Source organism: Corvus moneduloides, chromosome 3 (assembly GCF_009650955.1).
Source record: "Corvus moneduloides isolate bCorMon1 chromosome 3, bCorMon1.pri, whole genome shotgun sequence".
Classification (NCBI taxonomy): Eukaryota; Metazoa; Chordata; class Aves; order Passeriformes; family Corvidae; genus Corvus; species Corvus moneduloides.
Genome location: NC_045478.1, coordinates 80,374,335 through 80,396,726, shown reverse-complemented (window position 1 = coordinate 80,396,726; position 22,392 = coordinate 80,374,335). Strand labels below are relative to the sequence as shown.

The 22,392-nt window shown below is 37.9% G+C and overlaps 1 protein-coding gene across 4 annotated transcripts in view; it reads left to right on the top strand.

Moving 5' to 3' along the window:
- Window positions 1-21,864, top strand: part of SMOC2 (SPARC related modular calcium binding 2) — a 140,753-nt gene extending 118,889 nt beyond the window's left edge. For 2 of the 4 annotated variants that reach the window (XM_032102391.1, XM_032102393.1), the window contains exons 10-13: window positions 13,883-13,985; window positions 14,895-15,142; window positions 17,496-17,539; window positions 20,277-21,864. In XM_032102391.1, the coding sequence (XP_031958282.1) occupies window positions 13,883-13,985; window positions 14,895-15,142; window positions 17,496-17,539; window positions 20,277-20,300 (419 nt within the window). In that variant the 3' untranslated portion in view covers window positions 20,301-21,864. Of the gene's footprint in view, window positions 1-13,882; window positions 13,986-14,894; window positions 15,170-17,495; window positions 17,540-20,276 lie in introns of all 4 variants that reach the window. The other 2 variants (XM_032102390.1, XM_032102392.1) reach the window with 1 other exon arrangement.
- Window positions 21,865-22,392: the final 528 nt, after the last annotated feature.

Here is a 22,392-nt window from a genome sequence, read left to right as displayed (position 1 = left end):
TCATTGACATTACCATATCAATTTGAACCAAAGTCATGGATAAAAATAATTAATATTAGATATACAATCCTAAGGTCAATTTTGAAAGAAAATATGATTCTCTGACTGAATTTAGTCTGGTTCCTATTCAATTAAAGGAAGCAAGTCTCTTTTATATAAAAATACTTTGTCCTTTGAATTCCTTGAAGTTTTACTAATTTTTCCGTGAAACTTTCCTATTGCAGGCTGGGCTAAGTTTAATTTTTTTTTGCAAACACTAAAATGTCAATCTGTTATGAGCTGTTTGAAATCCTGTTTTCTGTTTCAACTGTCCATTTTCTTGGACACAATGCCGATGTCATCCTTTGTCTGCTGTATTTCTTTATCCCTACTTCTTGAATAAAAAAAAATGAAGGCAAACAGAGCCGCAACATCTGTGTCTCACATGTTTACAAGTCCATTTCACTAATTCTATGAGCTGTCCAGGATTTATACATAGCATTTTGTTCATGAGGTGCAATTGTCAATGGGAAAAGTTTAATCCAATAGGGATTACCAAAAAAATTGCTAACTTGAAGTTCCTATAAAAAAGTTAATTTCTTTAAACAGGTATTTTGACCCCTGTATTAACAGAATACACAGTTCTCTTGGAGCCAAGCTCATGGTTCCAGACATGCATCACACAGTGTTACTGCAAACTTGGCAACTGACTTGAGGAAAGAGATTAATGTGCAGTGCAGTGGCTGGATATGTAAGGTCCAGGAATTGGGCTTTAATTTAGAGCTCCCTGTATGCCTTGGTAAAAAAGAAGGTACACTGCTGTGGTTCTGGCATTTCCAATGTTTAGAAAAACAGGGCTTGCTCTTCATCGTGAGGTTTTTTCTTTACTTTAGAAGTTCATTAATTTCCCTGACATAGGCAGGTGGCTTGGTTAAACTAGGGTTATTTGGGAAAGCAGGACTCTTCTGGGAGAGTGAAAATTGTATGGTTTATTCTACATTGAAACCTTGTTTTGTCAAATTCCTCAGCTGCTTGAGATTTAAGCTTGGAGGCCTAGCTAAGCATTTGGGTGAATGCTTTGTTGTTGCTAGCTCTCGTTCGTATCAGGCTTCACTTGATAGTCACTTCGTGTGGAAGGCAGAGAGGGAAGGAGGAACGTGAACAGATATAAACTGCTCTCATTCTTTACAATCCACCCAGGGAAAGCTGCCCTTGGAGGCAGGTCAGAAAACTCTGGTTTAATATGAAAGGAGAGTCATGCGTTTCTTATCACAAAACTATTACCTGAATGAGTCTATTAAACCTGGACTCTTCATTCAAAATCAGGCATAGTTTTCTGGAGGGGGAGTGAAAAAAAAAGCCAGATTACACATACTGGATTTTACTCTAACTGTAATGATATAGGTGATATAAAAAAAGTGAGCTTGTTGTGGGGTACAGTGAATGTCTTGATGCTGAAGTTTTTCTTTTTTCTACAATGAATTTCAGAAGATGTTCAACTGTGCAGAAAGAGAAGGGTATCTTGTATGCCTTATATCTTAGATGGAACTCAGAGGTTGGCTAATGTTATGACTATTTTCGGTCCTAACATTAAGGAAGGAATACATTTTTTAAAAAAAAAGTATTTCTTTGCAAATGAATGTTGTATTTTTTTATTAAAGTAAGGATTCATACCATGTGCACAGGCTCAAATCAAGTTTCCTCTCACAGATTTTTTTTCTCTCAGTTGTTTAGCTTCAGCACTTTCCCTTAATAATATTTGTAATTTGGAGACAGGTAGGAATTAATTGGGTTAATTTTCTTGTAACCAACCCATAATTTGTACTTCAACAGCAAAAGACTAACTCCCCAAGCCCAAGTTTTCTTCTTAGTGATTTATCTCTGTTTACAGATAAAGCAGAACACTGTAATACAGGACAGATAAAGGAGGACATTCTATACTCATTATATTTTCAGTAGAGTCAACAGATAAATGCCTGTCATAAAAGAAGAGCAATTTATTCTTAAAGTGTGCTTCGATAGCTAGGCATTTATGTTCTTTTTCATTGTTTCCTGGTAACCATTTCCAGACATATCAGCAACATTAATGGAATCTCTCAAATACTTGAGAGATGAAAAGTGATCGTTTTCATGTAGAAAAACCAGAAAACAGATTAACTAAAGGTCAGTAAAAAATGATTGTAAAATTTGAATTTGAAACTCCCATCCTTTCCCCTTGTCTTGATAGATGTTTTTATTTTTAAAGATCCATGAAATTCGTAGATTAAATTGATTCTGCTCCATCTGAACAACCCAAGATACACTTGTTATTACAGACAAACTTAGGTGCTAAGTCGATTCATAAAGTTTGCTGATGTTTTTGAAGGTGCTGTGTGAGAACCCTGAGTTCCCTTTCTATTAAAAATTTAGACATATGAATGAAACCTTTCTCATGAAAATGAAAAAAGTGACAGAAATTAAGGTTGTGCTCTGTGTTGTGAATGGAAATACATTGTCAGGCTGAGATAGAAACATGGAACAAATGCCCCTATAATTAATGCTTCCTTTTTTTTTTGTCTTTGCCATGACATCTGAATGTTTGATTCCCTTCATCTGCCTTTCTTTGTTTCACTGTACTCTGAATTCAACTTTATATCACTGGAAGTTGTATTGTCTACTCTTTTAATGAATCCTGAGTGAAACACTTATATTGAATAAAAGAGAAGCTTAAATGCTCAGTTTTAAGTTGAATGGATTTAAAGTTAGAAAATAAAATCCAACAGGCTTAATGAGCTTCTATATCAAACAACTGGCTTTTTTGTATTTGCTGAAAAAAAGTCTTAAGCAGTGGCTTAAGCAGTATGGCAGAATGATAAAGTGCTGCTTAAGCATCTGTTCCCATAACTCTGCTGGTTTGGTGAGGCAAAAAGTCTCAAGACCAAAACATGCAAGGAAAAAAAACTTCTTACTGAGAATTTGACTCTTCAGACTATGAAGGGCAGTGCCTTTATCCAGAAAAGCACTGAAGACCATGCTTTGCTTTAAGCTCATGAATTCGTTTGATCTAGTGAGAGGACTCTGTTGACACACTTGCCAAGCTTTTTTGGAAGATGCTGGTTGCGTTTCTTTATGCCATGCAAGATTAAACCCTGACAGAACATGCTGTCCAGTTGTGATGCTATTGTTATTCTGCTGAAGAAAATGTTTTAATGTAGCAATAGGAATAGTTTCTGACATTCTGTTTGTTCTGAGGGTTTGCTCACAGCAAAAGGAACCCTTCTGTGGACACACAATAGCTTGATGATTAGAGTACTCAGCTGAAGAGGAAAGAACATAGGTTCAAATCCTTGATCCAAACCAGACAGAGAGGGAATTGAACCTAACTCTCTAGTGTCAGAGATTAGGGTATTCCACTAGGATAACAGCAAGCCAGGTTTCAACTCCCCGCTCTGTCTGGTTTGGATCAGGGAGCTGAACCTCAGTCTCCTCCATCTCAGCTGCGTGCCCTCATCACCAAGCTATTTGGCCAAGATGGGATAGGGTGTTTTGCTCTTAAAAAAAAGAAGAAGGCATTAAAAAGCTCATTTTGCACTAGAGTAAAATATAAACTACCCACTCCTGACTATTTCCACATGATGGAATTGTTGTTTCCTGGCCAGGCCGAGAGAGAGCTACTTCGTGGTCACATACCGAGAGCGCCAGAAGCAATAGAAAGATATAAAACCCCTCTGCCCCTGCAAAAGCAGCTAAAGATGCAGAGATTCAGCCATGTTATCCACATGGCTTTGGCAGAAGTAGAGAAAACAAAACCACCAGAAGCCAGTTCATGTGAATGCCAGAGCTATCTCAGTGAACCACAGTTTTGTTTGGAGGAGAATGGGGGAGAAAGATTAATATTCTGTCAGTGCTGTCGGAGGTGTCTGTGTCAGAGCACAGGCTGTGAGTTTGCTTGAAACTTCAAGCAGCTTTTTTCTCCACTGTTTTCCATGTCTCTCTTCTCTCCCTTGATTTTCTACCTGGTTCTCTCCAACTTCCATGCTTTTCTCCTCCTTTCACTGCCCTTACCATATATTCATGTCCTTTCCACAAAAATTATTCTGGCTTAAGCTCTAGTTTTTGCAATGGCACACTTAATTGAACCTTATTGTAAAAACCTCTGTGAATGTGCTTATATCAGTTGATAGAAATTGATGGGTTTTAACTGTTTGCCTTGTCCTTGTAATCCACATATACACGTTGAATTTCTTAATCTAATCCTAGGCATTTTTAAAGGTTTAATTGTCTGGGGGTTTTTTCTGCTCGTTACATTCTCTTTTGCCTCCTGATTTTTACCAGCAGTAGAACACCAACTGATCTTTGATAATCTAGCATGTGAACCATTTTATAGCCATCTGTATAGGGCTGGTTTACTTTAGTCATGTGAAGTTCATGGACTGAAAGTCTGTGTCTGTTGAAATTTACAGTATTGAGTATCTGCAGGTATGGGGCATCGACTTACAGTTTTGAATAAGAGTTTTTTACATTTATTCACTTGTAATGTAAAATGACCACTGTTAACTAAATCAGCATTAGAGCATGCATATTTATACCAAAGAATTATTCCCAGTAGAGTTAGAATGGAAATGTGGGGTGTATGAATTACAGAGTCATTATTTCAGTTCCATTCACCAACAGGCAAGCACTGTTGCAGAATGCATGGCTGAAGATCAGGTTAGTACACATGCCCAAGAAGGACTCCGTTTTGCTGGGCATGAGCGTCCGGGATGCTGCTGTTGTACACTCAGACTGTGTTTTCCCCTATCCCCTGCAATACCCAGGGCACAAAGATATAATGTGGTGTCTTGTTTCCACATCTCTCCGTTCACTCAGCAGCACATAGTAAGACACCTGAGAACCTTGCTCGTGTGTTTCTGTTGCTGTGTTATTGACAAATGAGATTCCATGGCCTGCTCCAGAAACTACGCACACTTTCCCATAACTGTGTACACGTGCTCAGTCTTGCAGCATGCCATGTCATGTCAGCCTGTGTATAAAATGGGGTCATGTTTGCAGACCATACCTGATGTCTGGAGGGGGACGATAGGGTATTTCTCTATCTCTTTGTTTCCTCTCAAGTCCCACAGTCAGTAAGCCTGACTGGTTTTCACATTTCAGTAACCTCTCTCATCAGCCCTTTAGAATATTACCTGTTAATATCAAGAGCCAGTTGACTCTGAGGAAGCTGGTTAGCATTAAACTTCATGACATCTGATGAAGTTGACAGGGTGGGCTTCTGCACAAATGCAAGGAAATCCAGGCCTTGGATTTTAGCCTTGGTGTGGCTGCAGGATATTCTCAGTTGGGTACCTGACTGAATGCTGGACATGCACAAGGGAAACAGACCACACTGAACACAATGAAACCCGCCTACAGTGTAGTGGTCCAGTGAGGAAACTGTCCTCATAATCCTTAATGGAGTGTTATCATGGAATTGGATCTCTCTGCTGTAAAATGACCCAAAGCACTTTGTAATCAAACTGCACACTGTAAACTGTTTTACATGAAGTCAGCTGCATTGCATCCTTCCTGGCAGACACTTTAGAATCATAATTACATTAATCTCCGTCCTTAATTTGCTCCATTATGCTTCTGTCATTGCAGGATCTCTGCTACCAACTGGGATGTGTTCATTTCCTCAGTGCTTACTGTAAATTGCAAATTAAGGGTGGCATGGTTAACTCTCAATTGCCTGCTTTTTGTGGGATTAAATCAAGTTCATCATTACTTGAACATTTAGTTTATTGTTGTTTAATGTGGTATACAGTACTATATTTGACTTGGGGGATCTGTTTGAAATAGAGGTCTATTTGCAAAGAAAGTTAAGGTTTGAGAACCTGCTGTAGCTACAGAGACCTCTATCTGCCCTGGAGAAATGAACTGGGTAATGGTGAACTAGGAGTGGACCATGATCTTTAATTTAAATAAATAGTGTCTAATTATTAAAGCCTGGGCCTATTCAGTCTGTCCTATTACGCCCACCTCCTTCAGCAGGAACTAGGGGCATTTCTTGTGTAATATCACACCTTGTAAAAGTTTCATATTGAGCAATTGTAAGACATATTTATGTTTTTTGTATTAGTCATCTTACAGCTTTTTATTTAGCAAAGGATGAGCCTGTGAGATTTAAAATTATATTTGCAGAGCAAATCTATCATGTTTAATGGAAAGTGTCCAGAAACGTAACATGACTGCAGATCCCAAATAAAAACTGCATAGAGAGAAAGGGAGATTTTTGTGATGCCAGGTTTCCAAGGACTGTTTCATTCCATAATGATCAAGTAATGTTTTAGTGGTACTTGCTGATTCTTGTTTCATTTCATTTACCTCCACGATTTACATTTTATGAACCTCTTTTAATCACTGCTGTAAAGATCAATTCTGAGTTACAATTCAGTATATAGTTAATGTTCCAAGAAATAGCTATGCCTGCCTGCCATTAATTCTAGCCTCCCACTGTATTGGCTATCCAATTTCTAAATCTGTCACTTGCCAGTTATGGAAGGGAGGGAGAAAAAAATAATCAGATAAAGCTGTTGAAAATTTGTCTCTTAATGCAAGGTCAGTACTCATAAGTATGGGTATAAGCAAAATAAAGCAAGGGTAAAGACTGATATTTTACATGACTGCTTGCAATATTGCTAGATCTTCTGCCTCCTTTCTGCTTCCCCATCTTTTTTTTCCATCTCATCCTTTACCATCCAACAATATGCTTTGGGCCCTGGTACCACTGACTTAGTTTTGCGCTTGGTGGTTCTGCCACTGCTTTTATTTCCAGATTCAAGATACACTGAGTCACTGAATCTGTGAAATGCTCCATTTAGGTGCCCTGGGTTGGCGTTGCTCTGTACCATCTATATTTGTTCTTTTTTTAAACCAAAACAAAACAATCCCCAAAGCAACCAATGTGCAGGGTTTCAAAGGTGTATTTGGAAAAATCTGTCATGTATGTAATGGCCTTTGAGAGATTGAAAGGTATCTTTAAGGAGTGCTGGCCTCCCAGCTCCATCCATCCTGTGTTGTGATTGCGTAAGAATCACACACGGGCATGAAGGTACCGCTCTGTGCACAGGGACTCTTAGAAAATTCCTGTAACAGGAATGTGTGCTGCTGGCCCAACAGCTCTGAATTTCCTTCATCTGATTTAATGACCATTGGTTCTTAGGGTCTAAATAAAGACTTTTTTTGTGGCTTTAGATGAGAATGGATGCTTTGGGGATTTTCAGCTTATGCTTGCAATGATAAAAGTCTCAGTAAGAGGTAGACAGAAAAGTTAAAATCAGCATCAGTTTGTAGAAAAGGCTGTTTTTCATGAAGGTTTCCAAGGAGCAGGCTGCTTAGATTAATTAAATAATGTAAGAAACATCCCCACTAAGTCAAATCCCCATAGTTCAATTTTTCCATCAGGAGACCAGAATTATGCACCTTATTTCTGAGGTCACTTCCATAATTACAACAACATACATTCTTCATAATAGCTTTTCCTTTTTAATGGATATTTAAATGGAGGTAATTAAATATGTTTTCTTTCATGCCCATCTCCTGAGAGGAAACCTAACAACATAATGAAAATACAAGTGAATGGGAAGTAATAAATGTCTACTAAAAATAACCGCATTTTTACACTCTAGGCAGTATTGGTTGCTAATTGTTAAATCTCTCAGTGTGATAATGGGGAGATTCAGATGCCTGTCATACTATATAAAACTGGATTCCAAAATATTTCAGTATAACAAGCTACTGTTGAAAGTGTTACTTCCGTCAGAGGTACTGGCTGTTTATCTTAGGTACAGGCAGTCATGAAATATGGTATAAAAAGCAGAAGTATAACCTTTTGAAAATCAGATCTAGTTTCTTTTCTCTTTCACACATTTCTGGGCCCTTTTCTAATTTTTAAACTGTTCCCTCTGTGTCCTCATCAGTGGGATGATTGACTTTGGTCACTGTGCCAACACTCCAGGGAAATGCATTGTGTTTCTTCCACTGGAGCTGGACCCACATGGCTGCACTGCAGGTCATGCTCAACCTGAGGTGATGAGCCTCTAAAGGCTACAAGTTTGCATGGGCACAGACTGAACCTCAGAATGTCAGATCCTCCTCAACATACTGAGGTGTCTTTGGCCTCCAAAAGTGAAGTAGGTATTGTGTAGGCATTGACTGCCAAATAGAAACATCAGTTGTCTTGTACACAGTTAAAGAGCAAAGAGGCACAACTCCTTATGATCTGAATTTTTAGACCTTTTCCAATTCCCAGTCAAAACTAGAAAGGTTAAGGTCTATAAGAGAATGTTTAAGAATGGCAAATAAGGTCCAAAGCCTTTCTCAAGTTCAGCTTTGGTTTTTGGCTGAATGGCCTCTGAAAGGATTACGGTGTTTCAACTGGTTTGTCCCTTCCTGTTGTCACAGTGACATCTCAGACCTGTTAGCAGCAAGAAATTCATTTCTCAAAAGCCTTTCAAACTCTCATGGAGGGAAAACCAAACTAAAAAGTGGTAATCAGAAGTTAGCCATTTCACATTGACTGTATTATGCTTTGATGTTTTGATTTGATCCTCTTTTTCTTGTTTAGCTGTAATATTACAGGAACTGAAATAAATGCAATGAACTGTTTTTCCTATCAACAAATACCCTAGTCTTTGTCACTCAGTTGCCTGCAAAAGCTGCTTATAGTGTCTTGTGTTTCTGCTATGAATATTATTCCTTCTTTCCTCCACATTTACCCGAAGAATCACAGAGTAGTTTGAGCCTAGTTCTATTTATAAAACAGATACATATAGAATTAATCACTTGCTGTTTAACACCACCTGGGAATATAAATTATCTGTCTGGGCTTCCTCAGTTAATAGGGAAGAAGATAAACATTTTAAGGGAGATTCTCTTCTATTCTAATGAAAAAAATCTGAGGTAGTTGGGATGAATGCCTTCTGAATGGGTTCCTTTATACTGAGCTTAAGTAACTATTATGGGTGAGACACCTCATTTCAGCAGGCTCAAGTTCAACAAATCCCCCTCAATGCACTTTGGTATGATATGAATGCCTAGGATTGAAGGGTAGGGCCTTGGGAGAGCATCCTTTGTTAACTCTTTAGTGTGTGTGTCTTGAAATTAGAACAGAAAGATAATTTTAAAGTATTAAGAAAAATAAAATTAAATACATGTTAAGAACTTAAGTCTGCTTCCTGCACTTGTAGAGAAATAATACTTCTTTCCTGTAAGACATAGAGATCTGGGACTACAGAGCAATGGATCTGTAGCTCCCCTACAGATAATATCCATTCTATTCTATTTAATTACTTTTGAAATTTGGGTAAGGACATATGAAAGAGAATTTGGCTCTGAGCTTTACTTAATTCTTTTAAATGGTATGAATATTTAAGCGTAAAAATAAAATTATTAAAAAAAATTAATACCTGAGGGATGTTAATAAGGAGAGGTAATAATGTCCACAAGCCTTCTAGGATACAAAATAAGAGGTAGATAGTTTTTGTCTGTGAGAAATTACCAGAAGCTGTAGTGAGGGAAGAACTGTGATGAGCCAGAGAATCATGGAATTAGAGAATTCTTAAGACTGGAAAAGACCTCTGAGGTCATCAAGTCCATCTGTTAAATAAAACTATAAAGGCACTGACTCTGTCAGTGAGACACGATTTGAGACCATGATTTTTAGTAATCAGCAGAGTTACAAATTTCACTTCCCAGGCTCATATTTTGAAGGATTTTTTTTTTTTTTTTTTTTTTTTTTTTTGGAAAGGGAGTCAGGAAGAGCTCAGGAAGACCTTCAAAAAATGAGGAGGCACCTCAGCATGTCTAGACAAACAAACTTGTGGTTCGCATGGATCAACAGAAGTAAACTCATGACTGTTCATATATGTGTGTATAGAATAAATGTCCAAGAAAAAATATTTCTGTTGTATTGTCTGTTCTTCCAGGATAACCAGTAGCACTGAAAAATTTTGTTAAATTCTTTTCTTCTGTATAACAGTTTTTCAGTGAAGTCAAAGGTGCAAATGACGCATGAATTGGTCCGATCATTCTGATTTTTGGCAGATCAAAATCTTACTTGCAATCTTTAGAGGTATTTCAGCGGTCATTGTATTTGAGTGCACTGCTAAGCTTTATGTTCATATTAGCAAACAGAATAAAAAAGAAGGTTTAGATTTGCTGATTGGAAGTTGTCATGCCTTTAATAACTTGAGTGACTGATTCAAGACAGTTTTCTCTCTTGCAGGAAGATAAATGTAAAATCTCTTCTAAGGTGGTTAACCTTATCTATTGGATTCCCATTTTCACAGAAATTAACCTTATCTATTGGATTCCCATTTTCACAGAAATTAACAATGACTTTAGATGTGTCGTAAAAAATAATCATCCAAGACTGACAGTAGTAGATTATTATCAACCAAGCAGGGAGCTCCAAGGCACTAGGGTGCATATTTTAGAAGGTTTATGGAAAACCTCCCCACAGATTTAACTTCAAAAATCCATTCTCAGTGCTAAGAGTGTATGTATAGAGAGATGCGTACATACGAGAGATATAATGCATAATGATAGTTCTTTGATTTCCTTTATATTATAGCTGAAATGAGGTGTTTGTGTATTCCTGTCACTTGTATGTATTTGTTGGTCTAAGGTTTACTCTGTGTAACACTACCCTTAAAGCAAACACTCGAGTCTACATTTCAGAACCTGTATGTTAACGCCACGTGTTTTCAACTTCCACCCTTTAACAACAAATTACTATTTATGTAAGCTGTCAAATCCACATAGGACAGGCAGCTGCAGGAGAAGAAACTGAAGCCTATAAACCATAGGAAGAAGCATAAGGTGCCTATAAGAGACTAGTCTTTCCCTTTCTGTATTTAGCCCAATAAGAGTGAATTATTCATTACAATCAAGCTAAAGCTCCTCCAGTCTTGCCAGTTCATCCACAAATTTGTTGAAAATTAAAGCTCAGCATGAAGCCTCCAGAGAATTACTCTGAGTTAGTAACACCTGCAAAGAACAAAGATTTCACTGTGGGGTAATTTGCTGTGTGATTGGCCACACGTCAGCAAAACTTGTAATTGGGAGAAACTGAATATTTTCTCTGTATTTAACTGATGAGGATTTTGTGGGGTGTCATTGTACGTTAAGTAGTAGAGTTATAATTTAGAATGTTTCACACCAACCGACTGTGTTTGTTTTAACAGCAATTTTTCTTTTCTATGAGATTTCTGTTGCTGTCAGCTGCTATTGCAACTTTATGAAATACACATGTAGAAACCTTTCTTATTCTTGGGGAAAACTGTCAGAGACAGGCTTTAAACTGTGGAATTTTCTTCTCGTGATTTCTCGTGAATTTAGAAGTTGATACTTTCCCCTGCTTAGCTGTATCTCATAAATGGCAAGCTAAGTCAGGATTTTGATCTCTATATCTGTAGCATATGTACACTCAGCAGCTCCCTGGACGGCAGTGTAAACTACCTAAGGCAGATTTTTGTTTCTTCCAGATGTTTCAGAAATACACTCATATATAGTATGAAGAATTCAGGTGGAGCTCCTAAATCAAATTGGATATTAACATTGTTATCTATCCCAAAAAAGGACAGAGAAAGAAAAAGTCAAATTGCCTTTGCTCCATGTTGTGCTGCTTTGTTACATTCTGAGGTCTTATTTTCTGCATTTTCCACAAGTTCTATATCAATTCACAACTTATGTTTGGAGCAGAATTCAGGCTTCTGGCTGATGATGGTAATACAGCTCCAATGCAAAATGAGTAAAGCTCATATCATTCAAGATAGGCCTACATGGGGAGCCTCAGACAGACTTCTTTTCACCTGTCCTTCAAAGGGAATCAGCTCTGGTCCACAGTGCTGTCCTCGCTAGCAAGAGGTAGCCCTGAGCTCATTAGGTTGCTCAGAGACTTAGTTGCTTGATTCGTGCAGGTTGGCACGCTGACACAACTGGATGTGCCTGCTGCACAGGAACTGCCTGGCCTCTGCCTGCTCATCTCTGGACAAATGTGCTTTTGTGGCTTGCAGAGTTATGTGGCCTCATTTAAATCACAATGCACAATTTGCTTTCATGACTGGAGTGCCTGAACCTAACAACCACAAACTCTTTGCACTAGAGAATACGCTTTTAAACTATGCACTGGATGGAACCTGTTGGTATAGTTTTCTGTCCTTCCCTTATTAATCTCTTGCCAACCTTCTCATTTTTGCTCCTTACAGGGAAAACTCAAGTGCTTGCCTCACTAAACTCAAAATCACAGTCATAGCTGCTGGACTGTTTGGTTTAGGATTTTTTTGGTTTGGTTTTTTGGGTTTTTTTTGTTTGGTTGGTTGGTTTTTTTTTTTTTTTTTTGTTTTGGTTTGTTTTGGGGTGGGTTTTTTTTGTTGTTTATTTCTTTTTTCTCTTTTTTCCAGTTGTGACAGGAAAAAAACCTGCAATCGGTTAAAGACTAAGGAGAAAGAGACATATCTAACAGAGTGACAACTGCTTTCATATGTGTACTTTAGTATAGTGAAACTTGCCTCAGTGAATTCCTGTTATACACCTTTTACAGTTACTGGAATAAAATGTCCCTGGTGCCAAAGGCAAGGAACTCATAACTACATGAATGTGTTAGACAATAATATGTAGTGGGTACTCCTGCTGTACATAACAGCTGAGCTATTCTTACTGCAACACAACTAAGGGCTAATATAACACAGGTTTATTTCCTTGGATCAACATGGGATGTATTAAAAAATAATTTGCTGGGCAAGATGAAGCTTTTCAGGCTCATGTAGTCCTACTGCCTGTTCCAGAAGTTGCTGAGAAGTGTAATAAAATACCAAATCCCTACTGACTGACTAATCTTCCTTTTCCACAACACTTTGAAGTATTTCCCTTTTTCACTTTAAAACAGAATGGTGGTAAGTGGCTTCCAGCATAGAACTGTCTGTGAAAGTCCTGCCATGGGCTCCAGCTTCAAGCTTGTAATCTCCATGTCACCGATCATGGATCATCCTGTACTTTAACTCAGCTATTTAGAGGGTTAGAGGAAGACCTGGTGTTTGGCTCAGGGCTCCAGGGAAGAGGAGAGGAAGCATGTGTATTGTACAAGCAAACCTCCATGTCTCAACATCCATGTGCTTGTCAGAGGAATTTATCTGCTCCAGCTGTGCTGCTTGAAGAGGGGATTTTTAAGTATATATTTATCTGACATATGACATGTTTGAAACATGCTGTCAGTTTCTTTCAGAGAAGAACTTTGTAGTATAGGGAATGTAATTATGAGGATGATCTAGCATCACCATAGGATCTCACAGTATGAACCAAAGTACCAACTAACAGCAGCTGATTGGGCTAGGTGCCATGTAGTGCTAGTTAACCCCTGTCCAAGAGGAAAGGGAAAGAAACAAGGAGCTGACTATCATTTTACAGAGAGGAAAACAAATGCACTGAAAAAATGTGTGTTGAGAAAGCGAATGGAAAATAAAAGCATCAAAAGTGGAAATCTGAAATAAGTATTGTGTTGTCAGCTTCTAGTCCATGTTTCTGTCTTGTGTCATGTACAAACTTCTATTGCTTCAAAGCTGTTCTTTTCAAAATGTGACGTCCATGTTAAAGAAATGCTAAAGAAGGAAAAGTAATGGCCAAAACTGAAATAAAGGGACTCAAGGTATGCAAAACAGATTCCCACTTGTTTCAGTTCAAAGGGTTATTCATTTATTCCTGCCCTGTTACAGATATGTACCTGAATTTATATGCTTGGTTTTGAATTATGTTATGAACTTGTCCACAATTTCTGAAAATTTGTGTACAGGGAGTAATAGCTATCTCAAAGTCTGAACTATTGTTGAAATATAAATGTAAAACAGATAAGAAGAAAAGAAAGAAAAAAAAAAATCTGCTTTTCTAGGGTGTCCTGGGGCCAAGAAGAATGAGTTCCTGACGAGTGTTTTGGATGCGTTGTCCACAGATATGGTGCACGCGGTCTCTGATCCATCACTTTCTTCTAGCCGGTGGGTTTCAGACCATTTTCGTTTGTCTTTTAAAGGATTCCAACAGTGGTGAATGCATTGTTGGGGGCTTTGAGGAGCCTTCATGAAGGGTAAATTTCCAAGAACTTGTCTAGGAGAGTTTACTTTGAAGTGACTACTGTGGACTATGTTCACTAAACAGAGATACACTTGAGAGATGAATTCTCAGCAGCACAGCTCAGGGTTTATCTGTAGCTGCTGGTGCAAATGTGTGTCAGGCTTTGTTCTCCTCTCAGGCTTTTTTCTTGAATGTGTACTACCTTCCTGATTCATATTCTTCCTAGTTGCTTGCAAAACAAACCAATGCTATCAACAGTCACAGGTAGTGTTAAAAATGTGTAAATGCTGTCAAACTTTGGGCATCTGCAGGTCAGGTGCCTACCATTTGAAGAGGAGATAGCATTTATTTTTATAGCTTATCCTGTAATTCAATACATTTGGGTGTTTTATGTCTGAGAGAATCCATCATGTGTTGTAATTGGAGCTTCACTTTGCTGATTGCTGATCAACTTCAGTTGGTTACTTTACACATTTAATGCTTCTGCTATCTATGAAAGAGTCTTTTTCTCTTTTACTTCTCTCTCCGCTTTTCTCTGTTTCAGGAAATTTAAGGGGAAAGCGCTGTTTGCCCTTAAAGTGCTGCTTGTCACTATGATGCTGACCTCAGTAGGGTTTCAGAGAGTAAACTAAAAGCAGATTCTAGCGTAAAATTTGGGACATAGTTGGCCAAAGTGAAAAAAAGAGGGATTCACTACCAGAAGCCAGTGTCCAAAAGCAGGGAGTTTTACGTAATAATGGTGATGGTCATCCTATGGTGATGTAACTATTCTGAAATAAAGGTATTAAATACCAGAATTAAGACTAAATTATCTTTTTTTTTTTTTGTTTCAGGGTTTCAGAGCCTGATCCAAATCATACTCTGGAAGAGAGGGTAGTCCATTGGTATTTCAAACAGCTAGATAAAAATTCCAGTGGTGATATTGGCAAGAAGGAAATCAAGCCATTTAAGAGATTCCTAAGAAAGAAATCAAAGCCCAAAAAATGTGTGAAGAAGTTCGTGGAATACTGTGATGTGAACAACGATAAGTCCTTGTCAGTTCAAGAATTAATGGGCTGCTTGGGAGTAACAAAAGAAGAAGGTAAAGCAGAAACAAAGAAACGCCATAGTAAGAACCTTTTCTCTCTGTCGTCTTCACTAAATTCTTCAAAGCTTATGGAGTCTGATACTTATATGTGCCAGAGTTATACAAAATAAAAGAATACACCTGTCTGCAGCTAATGCAGCTGTTGCTTAGGGCAGATGGCAAGAAAGTTGCTTGTGGATCACTTTGCTCCAACAGGATCAAAAACTTCTTGTTGATTCTGACCATTAAATGTATTATGGTAGGAAACCTAAGAGGATACAGTAACAGTCATCAAAAAGTCAGTTTAGTGTTCTTATAGAACTGTGTTCTGAGTGAGTGGAAGTATCATACCTGTGCTTTTTGGCATGGTTGAGCTTTCTAATGAATTCTCTTTTCTCAAATGTGGTTTAGAGATGCAGAGAGGAATGTGGTCATCTGCCGAACAGGTGAAATGGCTAATACACAGACACTTTACCTTGCTGACAAACTGGTAGGAAGGGGAACAACTGACTACAGAGTATAATAGTCCCTGCAGAGCTCAATCACATTATTCCTGAAAATGAGAAAAATTAAAAAAAAAAAAAAAATTCTAAACAGTAGCAGTTGGTCCCCATACTTTAAGAAGTTGTAGAAGAATGAATATAGTTAAATTGTTTTGTCTGGTACCTTGAAGTGAAGTGAGGACAAAGGTCTCATTGGTTGTATTCAGGTCTAGAAAGGGAATACTGCAGAAAGACAAAAGAGGTCTACATTTTACTAATAAGGTAAATTGTCTATGGCTCCCAGTAACACATCTCTCAAAACAAGTATTGATCAGATCCAAGATCTTTTTTCTGTGGCTTTTTTTGTGGATCTCGTAATTTATATCTTGCAATTTTCGCTTAGATGGTGGAGGTTAACAAATGTATATGGAGGTGGATGACTATTATCATTATGTTGTAAATGTGAAACACTTCTGTTCCGCTGTAGCAGGCACTCTTAGGACTTACTGTGGATGAAATTTGGGTCCAAAATCACTAGCAAGAGGTAAAGGAGAGCCATAGCAAGACTGAAAGCAAACCCCAATTTTTTCGACTTCATATTCCAGTGGAAAAAACCCCAAAGATTAGGATAAACTGCCTGTTTTGGAAATGAAAATTGTAAGAGGCATGAAATTATATGAAGATCACACACAGATTTGGCTAAAGTAAAAATTACATCCACCATAACTGAAGTTTTGTAACAGATCTTCTCCAAAAAAATCTATTCAATGACAACATTCAAGTTTGGAAGAAAAAAAAAAAAAATCTCAGAAGTTTGGCATTGAAAAACTAATGTCGTCCAGTTGGAAAAAAGCTCTTAACCAAATCATCGGGTTGCTTTACTAGAAGTACATCATTTTAAGGACAAGACAATAAAAATTACTTTTGTTGGAATGCCATTATTCTATTTTGTTTCTCTTGCTTGATAATTAAAATTTCCTCTCTGATACTTCTTTCACTTGCACAAATGAAAGCAATTGCCACTTGACTGCAGTTAGGGTTACATTTCTAGGAAAATATAACTCTTGTCACCTGAGGTGTGACAGCTGAGCTAAGGAGGAGGCTTCTGTATCATTTTGTGTCAGTTCCAGGCGTCTTGTGTGAGAAAATTTGAAGCAATATAAAAGCCAGAGAGTTGCAAAGCATGCTTTCTGAGGGGTGTATGAGATGCTGCAGCGTTGTTCAAGGTCCAGTTTTGTCCCCCTTTGTTCCAGTACAGCTTGTTTGACTCACAGACTGACATGGAAAACCAAGAGAGCGAGGTCCTCCCTAGACTCACAAGTTTGCTTGGGAAGATTAATGGACTAGCAAATTCATTTAGCTTTTTGGGGGGTTTATTTTCCCCAATTTTGATCACTGTCTTTGAGACTAAGAAATTTTTTAAAAAGAGTGATAATCTTGTCATTTTACAGATTAAATGTGAACAATATCTTTGGCTTGTAGAACTGTTTCTGTGCAATATCTTTAATCAAAAGTGAATGCTTTCCAGGCAATCTGCTTGTCCATGCTTCTTTACTGCCCAGGATAATAGACTATATTTACTGCTAAAGAGTTAATAGATTTAAAATGCTCAACCTTGACTAGATGCGATCTCTTGAGCAAATGGAACATGTTAATTGACAAGAGATGTTGTTTAACTTTCATATAACTCCTTGAAATAAGCAACACCTATATTGAGGAAAGAAAAAAAGTGGATGTGTCAATGAAAGAGTTGAAATATTTTATCTCATTTATTGAAAGCTGTGCTCTTACCTGATCTATAAAAATATCTTTTCAAGAATGAGGGCTTCAGTTCTTGAGGATAACTTGCAAACCATATTTATAGTGTTTTCTTTCCCCTCCTTTAGCGGTCCCTAGAACCAACACTGAGAGCACTTCATCCAGCAGGCAGGTGAGTACTGAGGAGAGCAAGGTCTCCATTTCTGCTGCTCCCAGGTGAATTTCTTGGGGTTTTAGCAGTTACCATTGCAGCTTCAAACTGCATTAATCTGCTATTCTGCAGAGTTACCAGAAAAATATACATCACAATTAACAAATTTTGACATAAGTTCTATCTATGGAAAGCTAAATCAGTCACGTGCAGAGTAAATGTGCATAATTTGCAAAGCGAATTAGGCTTGTGTGTGGAAGTTCCTAGGAAAGTGTAAATTGACATATAGGACACATTGGATAATTTGAGGAGTGTAACTGAGCCCTTGTGAGTCTTCTGCATTCCTGAATGGCACCATTCCCATACACTTTTAAATGTGCATCGCTTCACCTTCCTTTAACTTTTGCTTTAGCTGAATTCTGTCAATTTTTCTTTGTGTCACACTCCAGACAGAAACTTACATTCATTGAAATGAACATAGCCACACATTTCTCATGCTCTATGAAAATCTATACATTTCACAAACCCCACTGAATTATTATATGCTGGCTTTAAACAGCTTTTAAAACCTTAGTGGAATGAAAAGAGCTGTCACTTTCAAATGCCTTTGCTGGCTGAGCAAAATGATGCTGAAGAACTAGGATTTGCATCAGTCTGCTAATCTATGTTTAAACTAAAATTGCAGAATAATTGGAGCAAATATAATGTCAAGTACCCTGACAACATAATCTGTGATATTTTTTAAATCAATTTTCTGCAAAGACTTGATCCTGGTTTTCAAAGTAGTGCCAGTGTATGTCATCTATGGAGGCTTGGCTACCCAAGCCATTCAGAGCTGCAAAAGGCATAAAAGCAGAGTTTTTAAATGAAGGAAATGTTCACTTTGAAAAGGAGGGATTCAAGTGAAAGGCCAGGAAAATAGGTTATAAAAAGTGGTTGTCAATTTATGTGTGTCTATTTTTATAACCATGTATTCTAAAGAAATTTTTTCTGGGCAGTACTGACATACCTTCCTAGAACTTTTGCATGGTCTTGAAGGAGGGCTTTTTTGAGTCCAGTAATTAGAATGGTCTAGTAAAAGGATCATCTTCATACTATTCTTACCCCACTGTTGTGTTAGTTAGAGGACTTAAATTATTAATGCCCACAAAAGCATCAGTAAATGATGAACTAGTTTAGAAATTATTCATGTAAGCCTATTATAAGAACAGCTCAGTTAATGCTGCACCAATGAAAATAGGAATTTGGCTAAAAATACCCCAAAACCCCAGTTGTGGTAAATGTCTTCCCATCTGTCATAAAGCTAGATTAATTTGTTAGAAACTGAACTCCAGGTGAACCTACCCACAAGCCAAGAGAAATCTTCCTCTCAAAGTTGCTCGTCAATTTGCTCCTTTTTTTATCTCTGCTTTGTTTGATGTTAGGTTTGCACTTCCTAAGGCAAGCTCAACAGTGGTTGTGGTTTCTACTAGAGACCTCCTACATACCTCTGATGGAATATAAAATATTCTCACAGCTACAATAATGTGATAAGTTTGTTTGTTTAAACTAGTGTTTGTGGTCTTTATTTTTCAGGTTTCCCCCACAAATCACATACGCTTTAAACAAGACAGCCTGAAAACAATTATCCCGTCAGAACCCCAAAGCATTCAGAGGGGTTGTTTTAATTGTATAATGACAATTACTGGCACACGTGCATTACACTTGAAGCATGACAAGCCCTCTCCCCTTTCTTATAATCTGATACTAACTTGCAGAATTGGTAATAAAAGTGTCCTTAGAACATCTATGCTTTTCAATTTTGTCTAATAATTTTGCTGACTCGGCATCAACTATTTTAAGAGCTGTTGCTCACAAATGATAGCCTTGAATTAAAGCTGGCTAAGAAAACCATCTGTTGGCAGTTTCATATTTGAACAATATATGGCTGCAAATGCAGAAGGTGGTTTTCATCACAGAAGTTCTCACTTGGAAGGAAGCTACTGGAGGGAGTAGAAGCTGCTCAAAGGAAACCACCCATCTAAGAAGGCCTGATCAGATTTGCACCACTCAGGACACACAAACTCGAAAGCTCGCTCTCTAGTAATTTGTTGTAGCAGTTTAGTTATGTACATGCTTATGTGTGCTCAGGCACATGTTTTTTCACATATGTGCAAATCTGTGTGTGTGTGCACTCACATGAGCTTACTGAAAGAAAGCAGATAGAGAAACATGCACTAATAAGCTGACTGAGGTTGTGGTTGCTGTCAAAGAGGTCAAATAGGGGGTGGGTCTGACAGGACCAGGTAGTGACCAGGTGTATGTCCCTTGCTCAGCTCCTCCCTGTCCAAAAAACACACGCATACACGCCCACACACTGTCAGTGAGACCTAGGGGGTTTTTTGCAGCCTAGCAGAAATTTTATAAGAAAGCCATAGATTGTTTGTGAGACTTTGGCCAGCAGCCCATTCCTTATACATCACATGCCATAGGAGATGTATTGAACCAGGAACTTGCCCAGGCAGTTGCTAAAACTGTGTGTTTGACAGGTAGAGATTTAAAGGGGCCATAGTAAGTAGTGAAGATATTGCTCCTACCCTTGCTTATGAATGCCGTGAAGGACTGCAGGGCAGGAATTTTTTTATTCCCTATATATATTTGTGCAGAACTCTCCTTCTGGTAGTGGCATGTGGGCACTGCTGAAAAATAGAGATAGGTATTTATACTGGACTAATTGAAAACATCATTAATAATGCAAATTTTCCCAACTTCCTTTCAGCAAGTTTCGAAGAAGCAAGGGTGAACACCTTACTGATCCAAGGCAGATCTCTTTGACATGTGGGAGATTTCCTCACCAAAAGGCGATAAAAACAACTGTAGTATTTGCACTTTGTACTTAAAAATGTAAATTCACTTTGTAGAAATAAAATATTTAAGCAGACTTTTTTTTTTAATCTGTGAAAAAGTAATGGCTGGTTTTGAAAAATTATCACATACAATGTATGTGTATTCTTTTGTTGTCTGAAATATGTAAAACATGTTGGAGATGTAAAAGTTTGCATTTAAACCATTTTTTAACAAATAACTTTTTGGCAAACAGTAGCATAGAAACCTGATTCTATGTATTTTGGTTTCAGTAGTATGCCTTCTTTTTCTTAATACTGTCATTTAAGTAGAGTTATGCTGAAAAATCTACTGTATTCTCAATTTTGTCCAAGCAGTGTTGAATGTTTCAGGTTTGCAGGATTGAAAGAATTGTGTAAATTGCTGTTTACTTGAGTTTGCAGTTTTTTACTGAACAGATTCTTCATTGGTGGCAATATTTTATTTCATTTTGTTTTTATTGTAATTAGTAGGCTTTCCAAAGATCATGCAATGAGAATACAACCACTAATGGATTCAAAAAACAGTTATTCTACTCGGGATGCTTATAGAAGAATGTATCCTTTTATCAATTTTTGAAGTGCCTTTTTTTATAAGTTTTGGTAGGATTTTTCTCCTGTTTGATTATGAACACAGCAAACCAAAAAGGAGTCAGGTGCACTGTGATGTCACTCCAGTCTGGTTCAGCCTGGGCCTAAAAGCATGTTTCTATGGTCAGTGCAAAGCAGGAGCAGAGTTTATATGGGTCAGAATTGTAAATCTTACTATAGTGACAGGGAAGGATAAGCCTTTTTCCCCTACACCTGGCTACCCCTATCGACTCTTTGGTTTGCCTGGGGGCCCACTAGAGGAGGAGCTATCACGTCGCCCCTGCCTGAAGCTTTTTCTTTGTTGTCTGAAGAAAGTTCTCAAAAGTTTTCATACTTTCTCCATTATTTTTTTCCCCCAATGTTTTTTTTTTATATGTGTGTCTGAGGGGGATAAGAACTTCCGTATGTGAATTTAGGGCAGGGGACCCAAATGAAATAAAGGTCTGCTCTTGAACAGCTGTGAGCTACAAGTAGCTGGGTTGATCAATACCATGGTAGAGGAACTACTGGCATCTAGGAGCTGACATGAGAAGGCAGGAATGTAGCAGCAAGCAGTGATTTCACTATGGTTTGTTTAAATAATATGTGGGATCTGACATGTGACTAGCTACTCATAGTAGCACCCTGGCTTGAGCTTGTACCTGGCAAAGCTTTTTTGTGAATCAAAAGGTTTCATTTCAATTCCAACATATTCTGAAGTGATAGGAAACACTGTATGCAATGGAATTGTACCCCAGAAGTTGTGTACTCTAAGCTCTGGCAACAGGAGAAACCAAGATGCAACCGTGTGTTATCTTGTATTTTTGTTTTAAAAAGTATTTGTTATTCTTTTATAATGTTAAACTTTGAAATTAATCTCCTTTATAGATTAAAGATTAGTATGTTATCAAACTATGCTGGTGATTTTTCTTTTGCAACACAGAGAGATGTTTGGAAATAGATACACACAGTGGTGACTTCACCACTGCTTTGAGTTTACAAGAAACCTCAAGACCTCACATTGTGTCCATCTTCTTCACTTGCCTTTATTGAATTCTTTTTTAAGGTCATTCATGTCTTAGTCATACCACTGCTTCCTCAAAATTCTCTGTATTCAACTTGGGCTCTTGCTTTTTCTCAGCAAAGTGCAATGTGGTACATCTCACACAGAGATGATAACTTTTCTCCTCCATGTGTGTGTGAGCTGCTGGGCAGCTTTCAGCCTGGCTGGAAACAATGAGGAGAGAGAAGCAAACCCTCAGCATTCACAATGGCTTGTTTGGTGGTCACAGTATAGTTAATAGCAGCATTTTGTGAGAAGCATATAATTCCATCACTATGGCCTTTGGAGACAATATAAAAATAGGCTACCAAATACTTTGCCATGTCCATGGTTTGAAAATGCACCCCATTTAAACTGAGAGGTTGTGTGGGGAGGCAGAT